This window comes from Ochotona princeps, chromosome 8 (assembly GCF_030435755.1).
Source record: "Ochotona princeps isolate mOchPri1 chromosome 8, mOchPri1.hap1, whole genome shotgun sequence".
NCBI classification, from domain to species: Eukaryota; Metazoa; Chordata; class Mammalia; order Lagomorpha; family Ochotonidae; genus Ochotona; species Ochotona princeps.
This window is the reverse complement of record NC_080839.1, coordinates 56,366,539-56,381,643: the sequence shown is the minus strand read 5'-3', so window position 1 is coordinate 56,381,643 and position 15,105 is coordinate 56,366,539. Positions and strand designations below refer to the sequence as shown.

The window sequence follows — 15,105 nt, the reverse complement described above, 5'->3', positions numbered from 1 at the left end:
TGAGTTTCATAAATGGAAATGAAACTCTAACACAGTCTGTTTTCTGCTTGCCCAAATAAGGTCATTTATGGAGTAACAGAAATGCATAACAAGTGACCAAAGTTAACCTGGGTCATCAACCCAAGCATCATAGAGATGTCAGTGATGAATTTTGTGACGTTACATCTTTGGATGTTAGGATGTAGCTGGAATAGATGGATAGAACATTCCTATATAATTAAAATATCACTTTCAGGATTTTAGGATTTTTTTTACAGCCATACACAATGCATTCCGTAATTTCAGTATCTGCTTCTTACTTGTTGGATCTACCACTTATGTTAACAGTTAAGCACTTATGGTGATAAATTGTTGTGGAAGTAGTTTGGTTTTAGAAGAAATGGTTGCTCTTGCTCGTAGCTGGAAATCTACTGGTTTTCCAGTTCTAGCCTGCCTTTGTTTGTATCACTAAGAGCTTGCACTTTGTGCTTGAGTTTTGGTAAGGTCAGCCTGAAAGTATTATTTTACAGTATGATCAAGCTGATCAGTGCCTTAAGTATTCAGAATTATTCTGAACTGAGTTTGAAATTGCTTAGAAGATCCTCTACATGTGAATTTATAGGGATTACAGTTCTAGCTGTTGAAGAAGCATATTACTCCTTGTTACTTTTTCTTTCTTTTTTAGGGGGAGGGTGGTCCCTTTATCTACTTCGGAATTATTGCTGGGAGTCTCATAATTTTTCTGCTCAGATAATAATTGCATCTAATAGATCAGACTCAGGCCTGCTAATTTTCATCTAATCAACAGAGGCAGGAAAACATAGTCTGGAATGCTAGCTATGTGAATGAAAAATATTTAGTCATTCTTGAAATGATAGGAATGTTTTTCCAACAAGCTTAAATAAACACAATCTCTTTTGAGACTGTGCTAAACTTTTTTTGGATAAGAGACAACTCTTAGGCAACCAAACAGAAGTTAATGAAGGTTATTAAGAGGCATGCCCTTCAGAAAAGGCCTTCATAACACCAACAGGGAAGATTCCATCATCTTTAAGGTGCAACCATTGATAAGTAGCAGCATGGGTTTCCTTCAAGCATCTGTCAGTGCACTGCAGTGTAACATTTTAACTAGTAACATTGTAGCTAAAGGGAGATTTGCCTTGCCTAATGATGGCTGTATCAGGCCATCTTAAAATAAGATTTTTTTTTTCTCTCTTCTACCACTGTTAGTCTCAGTCCCGAGGAATGGACCTGAAGCAGTGTGCCTGTGTTAGAATTACCCAATGGGACTTTTCAGATGAAATTTGTTTAGTTTTTTTTCTTTCCTCATTAATGCAAGGTCTGGCTGTATGAATGAATTCTTTTTAAGCATTTTATGTGAAAGGTTAAGTAACACAGAGACAAAGAGACAGAGACAGTTTCCGCCATCACTGGTTCACTCTCCAGATGCCTTGCAGCAGCCAGGGCTGACCAGGCGACAGCCAGCAGCCAGGAACAGCATCCAGGTCTCTTAGGTGGGTGGCAGGATTCAAGTGCTGGAGCCGCCATCTGCTGCCTTCCGGAGTGTACATTAGCAAGCTGGATCCAAAGTGGAGTACTGGGACTTGACCCAGGCACTCCAGTCTGGGACGCACATGTCTCAAAGGGCAGTGTAATCCTCTATATCACGATGTGTACCCTAAGAAGTTATTTTAAAATACACCAGTGTTTACATATTCGAGTGAAATATTTTTCCTTTCCAAAGAGTTAAACGGGACAATTGTATGCTTATTCTAGGCATACTCTTGCAGAGTATTTTTGGTGTTTCTCTTTTAAAGCTGGTTGTAGAGCTTCCAGTGCATTCTTTGGAATATCTTCAGCTTTGTAAACCCCTGACTTTGAAAGTTTATTAGACTCCAGCATATAGCCGGAGTCATTCATGTGTAACTCTGCTAAAAAAAAAAAAAAAAAAAAAAAAAAAAAGTGAGTAATTTTAGCAGAATGAAGCTGTTTAGAGAAAGCACACAGTGACAGTAAAATAAAGACGCTCTGTCTTCCATGACATAGTAATTTGCTCTGAAAGCAACACTGAAGAAAAGTTTCAGATGGAATTTTATCTGAACAGCATTTTGGCACAAGCGTGTAGGCTCCAAAAGTGAATGCTTTTATTGATAACACTTATTTGTGAGTACAACTCCTAATGTGTTTCTTACAAAAATCAATTCACCTATTCTATAGTATCTTTTTTTTTTACTGGAGGCATATTTTCAGATGGGCCTATGTTTTAACATTTTTTGAGAAATTGCAGATGTCCCAATCAAACATGTTTTCAAATAAATCAGACTAAAATAATTTGCTTGTAAAAATAACTGATAAAATACATGGCGATTTTAGTATAATTAACCTGTAACCTTTTAATTCTCCAATTCCACTTTCACTTCTACCCCTTTAAAATATTATATGATGTAGTCTTAACTCTATCTTCTTCAATGAATTCACAATTGAATTGACAGGATTAGCGCTGAAAATAGTGAACAAACTCAGTGAAACATGGTTAGAGACCTCATTAGAATTCTTCGGTGTGCTATGTCTGATTATTGAGAACAGAATGTCACTATAAAACGGCCGCTACAACATAGCTGTAAAGTAACAGGACACTCCTTTACTGAAGGACATGCCTGGACCACCTAAGGATCTCCCTATTGTAGGGTGGCACCAAGATGACAGGAGCTGCTCAGTTTATCTGTCCTCCGTGCGCTGATTGGACCATCTTCTGCCAGGGGCCCCCAGTACTGGATGTCCATCTAGGACTAATACCATCAGTCTGATCTCAACTTGATATGGGATGAACAGTTTCAAACATTTAGCATGAGTTTGAAATTCATCAGAAAACACGAGACACGATACAGTTCAAGTTATTCATTTTTGTGTTTGAGTAATTTACCAGTTTGGCCAAATTTTTGTTGTTTCTATCGTCGGGATACCAATGAGCGTATTTTGAAAACTTCATGGAAGTGGAATTTAGAAATCCGTACCTACTCGGAGTTTTAAAAATGCATGAGAAAATACACATTATCAAAAGAAATATACATAGATTTCACATTCTTTTATACCAAAGTAAACTTGCCTTCTAACTCCATTTTCCCATGAGTTATTTGAAGCACTCTGATACTTATACATCAAGTGGATCTTATATTCACATCAGAGAGATTATCCGGATCTGGATTTGTCAGGTTTGCTTGGAATAGAACCCAGTCCAAGGCTCCAGACCACTCAAGAACACAATGTTTAAAGCTAGTTGCCAATCAAAAGTAAGATTCCAGTCAGGGGCCTCGTTCGTATTTTGTAGTACCATAGTGAACCACATCAAGGTTCCCAAGAAAAATCTGAGACTAACAGGGACTTGCTCCTGGGGACCCTCAGAACCGTGTGGCATTCTGGGCTTTATTCATGGGCTGCTGGAACAGAAAACTGACTTTATTTATATATATAGTGTGTTCCTACCTTTATATTTATATACACGCACACACACACACACTACCCGTTCCTTTGTAAGATTTTTTTTTTTTTTATCTAAAAGGCAAAATTACAGAGAGGAGAAACAAGATAGATCCTCCACCTGCTAGTCCACCATCCAAATGGCTGCAGTGGCTGGACCTGGGCTGCTCTGAAACCGGGAGCTTCCTCTGGGTATTTCAGCCCCCCACCCCTGCTTTTCCAGGGCATCAGCAAGGAGTTGGATTGAAAATGGAGCAGCTGGCGATTGAACCAGCGCCCATACAGGATGCCAGTGTTGCAGGCAGAGGATTAGCCGGCTACACCAGGACGCCAGCCCCAGAAAGCTAAATTTTTAAACCGCTTGCTAGACCAGCCATTGAGTTCTCAGCATGCGTTCTGTGTCTTTCCTTCATCCTTAGCTTCACCTTATTCTTTTCTTCTTTAAATTTACCTAGGCCCCTGATTCCTTAATCTGAATAAGCAGTCTTTCCTGATATAATTTGAACCTACCTTGGATCTATTTTCAAATGAGATATTTTTATATTCTTATTTCAGTGGGTCATGCCTACTTTTTGCCTTACCGGAATCTTGTGCTGTCATCCAGACGCACAGTTTGGCCATCGGTCGGAACACAAGAGCCTGTTCCCTTCCGCCTTACGTAGAAAGCTGTTGCCTTGCCTATTGGCTCACTTTCAAATTTCAGGCAGTTTCTCTTTGTGAGTGGAGCTGAAATTTGTTCAGAGATAAGATGTCAGTTTCATAGGGCCTCAGGCCTTCCCTAGTGAGAAGGATCAGCAAGTTTGAATCTTTTCAAAACTGTGACTCTCATCCTTTTTTGTAACAAAGTTTTTTTTTTAAAAGAGTCCACAGGTTTTTTTGTTTTTTTTTTTTTTTTTTATGCCAGATGAATTGAATAGGGACTACCCCCACCGTCCTGGGACACAGATAACTGAAAACATTATTTTTTGAGTGAAACTCCCCCAAGAATATCAATATAAACCTCCTGGCTGTACATACCCTTCTTGTTGACCTAAGTTTAAGATCACTAGCCGACGTCTACCCTCTGCTCTGAGATAGTTGTAAGAGATGAAGCTTTTTCTTCTTTCTACTTAAGCACAGCACAACTACTAGCAAAGATACGAACATAGTATAAAAAATGCCGTGATGAGTTTGCCCTTGTCCCTAAAGATCAAGCAAGGCCCCCTTCATGAGCGAGGGAGAACGAGGTCAGCCAGACACAAGCTCATTGTTTAAGCTCACACTGGATAAGCTGATGACTGAGATTTCTGTTCTCTTGGAGACAACATAGACATAGTCAGAAAGTGCAACAATGTTATCAGACGGCTACTCAGCAAAAGTGAAAGGCGCCAGTGGCCAGTCACTAACATGTGCCAAAGCTTAGCAGACCATATGAAAGGACACCACTAACCCTCCCACATGGCAGATGCTCTTCCTGGCCTGAGCAGAGATAGAAAATGACACTTTGAAGTTACAGCGGTCAAAGTTCAAATGCTGAACCAGTTATTATATGAACTACCAGTGGAAGAGCCTCATAATTCATTTCTTTGCCATTACCTGAGACCAGTTGGTGCTCTTAGATAGGGTCATCGTTGTAACAATAATTAAGGTAACTGGTAACATGTGGATAGCCCTGAGAATTAACAGACTCCTCTCTCATGATGATGGTGTTCGTGGTGGTGTTCAAGCCTTCCTGGAATATTGTGAGGTCAGTAAAATGAGAATCCATCTTGTGTAGAAGCCTAGAGCATTTCATTATCACTGAAAGAGCAGGACTCCGGCTAGGTTTTCTGACGCCCAAGTCCATGATCTTGGCATTGCTTCTCTTTGTGTTTTCATGGGGTGAAGTTCACCTTCACCAGTTCACTCCCAAAATGCCTGCAAAGATTGAAGGTAGGCCAAGCTGGGAGCTGGAAGCTCAGTCTGTGTGGGTGGCAGGAACCCAGCTATCTGAGCCTTCTCTGCTGCCTCCAAGGGGCTCTGTTAGCAGGAATCTGGAATCAATAGCTGGAGCTAGGCGTTGAATACAGGTACTCCTGTATGGGATGCTGGTATGTCAGCTGGCACCTTAGCTGCTGTGCCAAATGCTGCCCCCATTTTTCTTTGGACCCTCGTGAACGGAGAATGCAGACAAGGAAAATAAGACAATGAACATGAAAGGACTTGATTTTCCAAGTGCAGATTCTCTCGTCACTAGCACACTTCTCATTGTTGAGATCCAGTTCCTTTGGCTTAGTCTTTCATCCGTGGTTCCCCATGGGAGCCTCTGCTTGGAATTGTGGCCTTGCTGTGTGATATCTGGCAGAGCCAAATCTGTTCCTTGCTTCCCGCCATCTAGTGACGCCATACAACCTGACAGCCCTGACGTGCTCAGGAGGTGCTCTGTCCTCTGAGCCTTTCCTTCTGCCCAGGCTTGTTCACATCCAGCCAAACCCTGAGCCAGAGCCCTGAAGTTAGTCCCTGCTGAGGGGAATTATTCATCCACCCGTCGCTTTCCGTGTGATAGACACTGGGATACCATCACTGGGATTTGCCCATTCTGGTCTAGAGCTCTCTCTTCCCTTCTGCTCCTCCTTGCCAGTGTTTACTTAATCATTTATAAATTTGTTATACAGTTGGCAAAAGTGCCCGTAGTTCAACTCAAGTTCCTGAGTTGAATGAGTGCCTGGCTATTTTCAGAAATATTTTAGTAACTTTTTTTTATGATTTTGCACTGCCCTAGAGTAGGGTAGTCCAAGAAGCAAAAAAAAAAAAAAAATGATATTGGGAGCATCAGAATTTGTTATGAATTGTGATGTGAAACCATGTGCAATACTTTGTAATCTTTTGCACATTTGCAAGCTAAAGATATAGATCACATTTTAGCCTACCGGGAAACTCTCATCATTAGCTATCTCATTCTAGATTGCTTGGGTTTTTCCTCAGATTTCACTGTTTTTGAGTGTTAAGTTTGCAGTAACCTTCACGGCTAACTTACCACTTCAGTTGAAATCATTTATTGAATGCCTGCTACTTGTCAGGGACTTTCACAGGTATAAGGTTTAGGGAACTTACTGTCTAATCATCTTAGAGTTAGCACATTAGAATTAGTTTTTTAGGAGTCATGCCCAGTAGAGGCTTGTCTTTGTCAAGCGACATGTCCTGGCTCTGGATATGTAAATAGCTTTTTCCCTTCGTTCTTGTTTATTTGTTGAGCAATGCTACAGATCATGCTCAGTGTTAGGGGCTGACGTTATGAACCGTGAATGAAAACTTTCCCCCAAGGTGAGGCCCCTTTCCACTCTGGGTCTCAACTGTTTCCCAGGGGTCTGGCTGAACTGAAGCCATGTACCTTCCTGCCTCAAGTTGAACATCGCTTTAAACACACACATACACACGCACAAATGAGGATGGCATGGAGTATCCAACCAAAGGCTTCCGAGATGTAGTGACTATAAAAATGAACAGTAAAAAGGATATCAAGAATAAAATGTAAGGCAAGTGTAGAAGCTCTAGATTATCCTTGGAATTCAGTGATCATTTTGTGAGCTGTCTCAAGCAGAATTCCTGGAAAAAGACATCCCATTCTATATTAAATTCTTTTAATTTGTCTTGTGTGGCCTTTTCATAATAATCTCATAATCACACTACTGTCTTTTCCTATTAAATATGAGCCTTGTAAAAGAAGAAAAATAAGTCAAAGAGCCAAGATTCCTTGGAAAAAGCTTATAAAGTTAATAGGCCTAAAATAAATATATGGTTGCTTCTCTATCTCTGGCCATGAAATAATACAAATCTTGGGAACATTTTCACGCCATTCATTTTAAAATAAAGAAACTGATCTGAGATAAGTATTTTAGAAATCAAAAGGCTGTAGGTGTTGTTATGAGAACCATATACAAAGGAAAAAGGGCTAACTATGTCGTCCTGAAAGAATTTGAAAACTCTGGCTGTAGGGAGATTTTTTTTTCCATGACTTAATGAAACTTTCTTAAGTACACATTCCTACTCCATGGAAATTCCCACTTCTAGATTAGGGAATTTTTTTCCTTGTTGTTTCCAATAGAATTTTCCCTTTAGCTTTTTGGGGAAAATTTTATCCTTATCCTGCTGGTCTTGCCAGAGTACAGTTAGGTTGACAGTTTGGTAAATTATTTGAGTGCTGTTCTGGCTTATTAAGGGGCACATCTGAAAAGTAACTGTGGTAAGAGTGATATATGGAAATACAGTACACCAGATAAGCTGGCTGCTTTGGTTCTGTGTTGGCCAGTCTTATCTCAGGTTTAGGACCCAGGACAGGCTACCATTAATCCGTGGGGCTGCAGGGGGCTACCACTGAACATTGAACTGCCACGTAAAAGTGGTTGACGCTTCAGAATGTTCCCACTCACTCTGTATTCATGTGGCTTCACCAAGCTGGCTCCTGCAAACCTTCCCTACCCCTTACTCAAATAAGAAAAACAACCCAAAGAGAGTGCTTGAGTTAAGTCTGGGACGATAACATAATTGTTCATTTTGTCTCACAATCAAGTCAGCAGGCTTGGGAATTTGCAGAGAAGAGCTATGTAAAATATGCAAAGCATTATTAAAGCCCTAGAGGAGTGGTGGTAGAGAAATGGCCACAGATGAGAACTCATTTCTCTTACTACTCCTACTGTTGTGTTTTTTTGTTTTTTTTTTTCACTTAGGAAAGAATGTAAGGCACCTACCTGTACAAGATACTTTTTATAGGTATGTGCCAATAATGAGGCCTTCCCAGAGTTTTCTTAGGCTGTGGGGGTGTGTGGTATGGATGCTGTGGAATCGGGGATGCCAGTGCATAGCAGCCAGCCACAGGGAGGCCCTGCAGACCTGCTGTTCAGCCAGGTCCCACACTGTGAGGTGGCAGGCTAGAGACCGTCAGAGTTGGGAAGTAGAGTCATTTAACCCTGGACAGAAGCCAGTGCTGCACAGAGACCCAAGAGGATAGCTCTGTGGCCCTGCATAGCTGTCCTTGTCTGGAGTCACCCGCCCATGCACCAGAGCTGCTCATGGACTGTCAGTCTTCCTGGGGTTGCTTACCGAAATGAATGCTCCACACATGTTCTCTCGCATTTGCTGTGAAAGATAACCAGCTCATACTAATCAAAGTATTGAGAAGAACATTGTGTGGAATTAAGTCAAAATTGGATGTTCAGTAGAGTAGTGCAGATTAGACCCCCACGTTAGATCATCTGTTAGCATGCTCCTTTAGAAGTCTACTTATACCTGAAATATCAACACTATCAACTGAAATATCAATAATATCAGTTATTTCAGTGGCAAAATGGCATAGTTGTTATGCAATGTAAAGTAACTAGAAGCAAAATGTTCTTTTTCTCTTAAACTCATTGAAATATATAATGTGATAGCAAGGCTGATGGAACTTTAGCTTGTTAAAAGATTAGAGTTTTGACTGCTAACTTACCTTGCTGCTTTTTGGAGAATTTTCTTTTTGCCATTGTAATCTTTTTTCTTATTGTATAAATTTTATTTTTTATAACTTTTACATATTTTATTAGGGTGCAAAGGGTTAAGAACTAGAGGAAAGTGGGTGAGACCATTGTTTTCACATTCTCTTCTTCTGTAACTGGGAAAAGGGGAGAGATGAGGGGAGAAGCCACACCCAGCCTCCCAGCCATCCCAGGGTCCCTGACGTGAGGCATGCTCAAGGGGTCCTGCTCAAGTGGTTTTGATAGTTCAACAGTTCTGAATTGCTGCCGATTTGCCATGCCAATCACGATGAAGTCTCTCCAGACTCCACTCACTGACATAATCCACCTCAGAGACTCCTTTTGCCCAGGTATTCACTGCCAATGTTTGGCTGGGGTACTTGATCGATTTGTTCCATCGTCCATCCTCTATAATGGTACCAGGTGTCCTCTACAGGCACCACTGTATCGCCAAATCCTCCATATGTTTCTGGATATGCTGTCCCCTGTTCCATCTAAGTCACTGAGGAGGCCCAGCTCTGACACATGCATTCCACGGTCAGACCATGGAACCTGCAATTTTCTCCATGGTTGGAGTTCTGAGTCCAGCGGTTCAATTGAAGGGTTTCCCAAAGAAGCATCATCTGAGGTGATCCCAGACCTGATGCTTGTGTGTACATGCCAGTAGGATCCGGCACAGTCCATTGCCCAGATCAGCCTTCACGCACACTGTTAGTTGCAATTCATGGATCAGTTGTCTCCAGCCCTGTCTCCTCTGCAAACTAATGGAGAACTTTTTATAAAGCTAAATAAGAAAATAGAGAGTTGAGATTATATTCACACAATTTTTTTTCTTTTAACTTTATATTTTTGACCAAATTAATTCTGGTCACACTCCCATAATTTCCCACACTGAAAAGATAAATTTAATTCTAGGAAATATTTGAACATCATTATAAGATTCTGGTGTGTTCCCAAGGCTATCTAATTCTTGAAAATATCGGCATTTTCTTTGAAATATTTTTACTGGTAATACATTTGGGATATGGAGAAAAATGCCAAATTTTAAATATAAAACAAAGGACCAATATGTGTTTGTTTCTGTTATTGTTACAAAAGGTTTCTTTCCAGAATTTTATTGTTTAGGACTTGGGTTTTAAGAATTGGCAGATAACAGCTTGGACTTCCCACACAGTGCAAGGGGTCTTGCAAAAATAGCTCTTCTGACCTGTGCAAGGTGCCGGAGAGTCTTTAAAAATTGGTCAAGAAAATGACAGGACGAGGGAGTAGCGGTTCCCACTCAGCAAGAGAGCAGGGAACAGCAGACTGAATGTAGACATAACAAACACCCATTTTTGTTCTTTATTGCTTCTAGGCTCAGAAACTATTTCTAGAATCCTTCTCCACAAAGAAGCTGTTCCAGGGTTCCCTTTAGAAATAGTTGTAGCCAAAGACAATGAATTCCTGCTGTTTCAAGCCTTCTTCCTTTGGAGGACTTTAAGGTATTTCTTTAATTCCTCAGCTCATTCAATATAAGACTAGATGGAATTTCAGGGTGATCCTGTAAGCAGTACGTCATTGAATTTCTCCTCCTTTGTGTGAGCAGCTCCTCATTCTCCTGAATGAGAAGACCCAAGATCATGTCTCATTTTAGAAAGGCCTCTACTAACACGTGTCCACCCAGCCGATTTAAAGAGGCATCATTTGCTTTGCTCCATGCAAGAGATGCCACGTGCAGTGATGTGTCATTACTTCCAGCAGTCTTACCAGCTCCTCTGTTCATTCCTGCTCTGTTCACTAAACTCACTCACAGCACGGGATAACCATCATCCCTCTAGAAAAATGGGTCCTCTCTGGCACCCGATTTCAGTTCCAGACCCTGTGTAGCACAGGAGCCCAGAAGTATAAGATTGACTTGAGAATCTTCCAGTTTTCATGCCAAGACTCAAGAGTGTTCTGTACAAGTCCACCAGTGCTATGTTAGCAAAGGTGTGGAACGATCACGGTTCTTGACAAAGTTCAGGCTGTTTTAACTTTAAGTAAACAGAATGCACATTTAACATTCTTTACAACACTCTTTCAAGCTTTTTTCTGTACTTGCATGAGAGGTGGTCATGCTGTGGTACCACAATTCTGAATTGTTTGAAATCTCCTCTCCTCCCACCAAGACCTTACAAAACAAAGTTAAAAATACAACAGGGTTGTGGTCGTCATTCTTGATGGGTTATAAATACAGTGTTGATTTTCAAAGCTTTCAATCAGGATGATACCAGATGCACCTCCCTTGGGATAAGAGTAAGAAATTGGGTTCCAGTAGTCTAGCAGCACATCCTTCTCAAGGACAATTTTCCATGAGTTGCTGATAGCAGTCAGTTCGTATGTTGAGCTGGAAGTGGATTCTCAGAGTTAGATTTAGTGCTGCATCATCATAGATGCATCTTGGTTGTGATATTCACATGGACATATGACCTCCGTGTTAGGTAGTGTGCACTACAATGTCACAGAAGGAAGAAAGGCAGAGGAACATAATGTATGACTTCAGGCGGGAGGGTAGAGACGAGTGGAATTTGCAGGTGTGCCTGTTACAGACCGGCAGAAACTCCAGTTTGTCGGGATAGCAGCAGTCAGGATCCCAGAGTGTGCTGCACCACCGCTAAGGCTTTGAAATCTGTTCCAGTTTACATCTGCACAGGAAAATAATACTTAATTGTTACATATAATCAAACAAGATGTCAAGTATTAAAATGTTTTTCTAAAAACTTTGGTTTTTATTTTGAGTATATCACAGAGCCACATCTATCCAGAAGAAATTGAGTTTTAGTGAATAAGGAGTTTGGGATGACTTTTGCTGTGTTTTAGACTTTAGTGTTGAGGGTATCAGAATTTCAATGTACATTCCTGCCAGATAGCTTCCATCTAATATAGAACACAAATACATGGGAAAGCATTGAGCTTAAGGGTACCAGTTATTTTAATTCTTGGATATCACTACATTGCCTGAGGCATAGACAGGAAGGTTCTTAAAGTAGGATCTTTTTTTTTTCTTTTACCTAAAATAGTTAGCATGCACATTGTAGGACCAGCACGTACAGAAATGCTGTTTTTTGTGTGTATATTTTTCCATCTGTTCAGCTGAACAAAAGCAGTGGTACTGAGTTGCAGTGAAGCAAGCTGAGTATGCTTCCTCTCCTGGGGAGGTGTGTGTGACAGTGTATCCGTGCCTGCACGCCTCGCTGATGAGCCCCTGGAGAGAAAACTCAGGACTGCTGGCTTGTACTTCCGATCCTCAAACAGCTCAGTCCTTTTTCTCATTTACTTTGTAGCCACAGATCTCATGTATTAATCATAACAAGTATAAAACACAAAAACAGCACCCACATCACTATTGGAAAATTTTCACTTAGAATTTGAAGAGCATGTTAGGCAATGCATTCTCCCAACCAATACCAGCAGTTCGCTGGAGATAAAATTCCCCGTGTCCTATGAGGATTGTGTGTTTTTAGTGTCAGTTTACTCCTCCAAAATATATGATTCTGTGTAACATTTTCTGAAGGCACAAGTTTCTCGTAAGCTTCCCATCTAAGTGTCAGTAAAGAGTGCAAGGTATTGGTCCATGTAAATATACCGAAGACATTTCTCTACCCATAATAAGCCAACCACTGCAGCAGTACATACAGCACTCGGGACCGGTCCCTAGTCCTTGGTCCGATAGCTCTTCAGAACCTGGAATTCTTTCTTCACAAAGGTAACCTGCATTATGGTTGGTTTAGCGCTGACACACGTCCCCAGTGCTCTTTCTTTCGCAGCTAGAGTAATTTTTGTCAAAACATTGGCAGCCTTGTGACTGAAGTCTGGAATAGAATCATTATCTTTGGAGAATGAGAGTATCAGTAGAACAGATAGTTTTGAAGACTAAAGATGTTTATGATAAATTTTAGGAGCAGTAAAAGTAGCTAATTTACTGTGTCTTCAAAGTTGCTTTTAAACTTTATTATAAGTTATCAGAAAGAATTCTTTAGTCACTGAAAGAAATTAGAAGTAACAATGGAAAGTTTATGTCAAATTTTCAGCAAGGCATTTTTCAAAATGTTTGTTGTATTAAAAATAGAGAATGTGCTATGCTTACTGTATGAGTGTTTTTACTGGAGACTGCTGACCCAAACATCCCTGTAATAACTCAGCCCTGCCTGCTACCTGTGAGGAGTTGAATCACCATCCCCTTATAGCAGCAAAGAAAAATTAGAACCCTTGCTCTTAGCAGTGGAAGCTTAAAACACTTATTCTGGTATCTCTTCCATGGCAACAAGGGCTGAAACTTGAGAAGACAGTGTGGACTAATGGATGGAGTGTTGGACAGAAGGTCAGGAACCTCTGTTCTGTTCTATTCCCAGCCTGCTGCTGGGTTGCTATGTACACTCTGATAAGTCAGCTACCCTCTGTGCACCTCATACTTTCCATCTGTAAAAACAGAGGTAGAGATATTCTGTACTTAACTACTTCACAAAGATAGTGTGAGGGACAGCTTCCTTTGAAAGAAGGTCATAGTATCGTTGGGTTGAAAAGATGCTCTGTAAATATGTCCTGTCTCCTTCTTCCTGCAGCTTAGCATCATCTAATGTATCCCTCATCCACGCAGTGCAGAACAGCTGCCGTAGCATCAGGCTTATACAGCTCCAAAGGCAATAACATGCCTGGGTTTGCATCTCACTCCCCCACTTCCTGATGCTGAGAGCACAGACAGGACAGGGTTCTCCAGTGGAGGCATTTGGGACCAGCACAGTGCACATCCTGTGGATGTGATGTGTGCTTGATATATTGCATAGTTACTGTTTCTGTCCAGAGTTGTTCTGGTCCTTCTGTGCTGTCTTCCAAGCATGGCTTCCCAGTGTCTCTCCAAAATTCCAGCATGTTACATGCCACTCCCATAAGCCTCAGGGCCCTGGAACCAAGCCCAGAGTCACTGTTACCTGTCATATCATCTGTCCTAACTTGAGAGAATATCACATAAAAGATGGGAGAAATCCAGCTGTTTTAAACTAGTCTCCAAAGCATCTGATTCATTTATATGATAGCTCCCACGGGTTTTAGAAGTATGGCAGAATAGAGGCTAAGATAACTGGTGGTTGGCAGCTAATGCCATGATTCCTATTAAAAAAATAGTGAACAATTTAAATCAAGTTTGTTTTAATCCCTGTTGCCTGCTTCCATAGCAGAAACTCCCAGAGAAGCATTGTGTGTCGATCCCAGAAATGGAGAAGTGACTCAACCAAAACAGCAGTACATTCACATTTTCAGAAATCTAAATAAAAATATTTCTGTTTCAGGGTTAAAAACACAGCAAGAGGATGAAAACTTAGGATTTGATGAAAATCATTGATTAGACTTTGTAGCTTATTGTAGTGTTGGATTTCAGAGATTGAATAGCATCTCTAAGAGGTAATCATGTTTCATTGTTTTTTTTCCCTCTTTTTGTTATTAGAACCAACCTACATCACAATTGATCCCCCTGCGTGTGGGGAGTTATCCAACTGCACTCTGACAGAGAAGGACTGCATTTATGGTTTCAAGCTTGATCACAATGGCTGTCAAACGTGTCAGTGCAAAAACAGTGAGTAGATAGAAAGCTGTAGTTGTTTTTTTTTTTCTGAGACCTAATATGATATTGTCAAAGCATATTATGTGATTGAATATCTTTCTCAGTCATGTTCAAACATTCCCTTGACAAGCTAAAAGAAAGTGGGAGGGAGAGACAGCACAAAGTAATTTGGGCGAAAAGAACCACTCCTTGATCCTGGTTTTCAACTTCATGCTATGGTAATAGAGCTTTTCTTATCCAGTTGCCTCAGAGTGGCTTTGGTATATGTGCTTCCTGGCACTCACTCTGCTCTCTCTACAGGAGTCTTTCTGGGGTCCCAGTAACAGGTAGGTCACCCACACAGATTGCCACGTTCCATGTATGGCAGCCGTAATCCCAGAGCATGTTTTGCTGTATTGACCCCAGCCCTGCCTTCGTGGACAATTCCAACTATGTCTCCAGGCCATGACCTTTGAAGCTGGATAGAATATATAGCATTTCTCACACTGTATGTGTGTAACTGAACTGAATTCCCCTACTTGTTTCTCCAGAAAACAGACAGCCTCTGTTCCTTTGACCATTCCTCAGGTGTGAAAGGGTTTCCAAAATCTGGTAACTTCTGTGTCC

At 40.9% G+C, this 15,105-nt stretch overlaps 1 protein-coding gene across 4 annotated transcripts in view; it reads left to right on the top strand.

The window, feature by feature from the left end:
* LOC131481018 (cysteine-rich motor neuron 1 protein) overlaps positions 1–15,105 on the top strand; it is a 186,426-nt gene that overhangs the window by 124,235 nt on the left and 47,086 nt on the right. For all 4 annotated transcript variants that reach the window (XM_058668078.1, XM_058668081.1, XM_058668080.1 and 1 more), the window contains one exon: positions 14,383–14,511. In XM_058668078.1, coding sequence (XP_058524061.1) covers positions 14,383–14,511 — 129 coding nt within the window. The remainder of the gene's footprint in view (positions 1–14,382; positions 14,512–15,105) is intronic.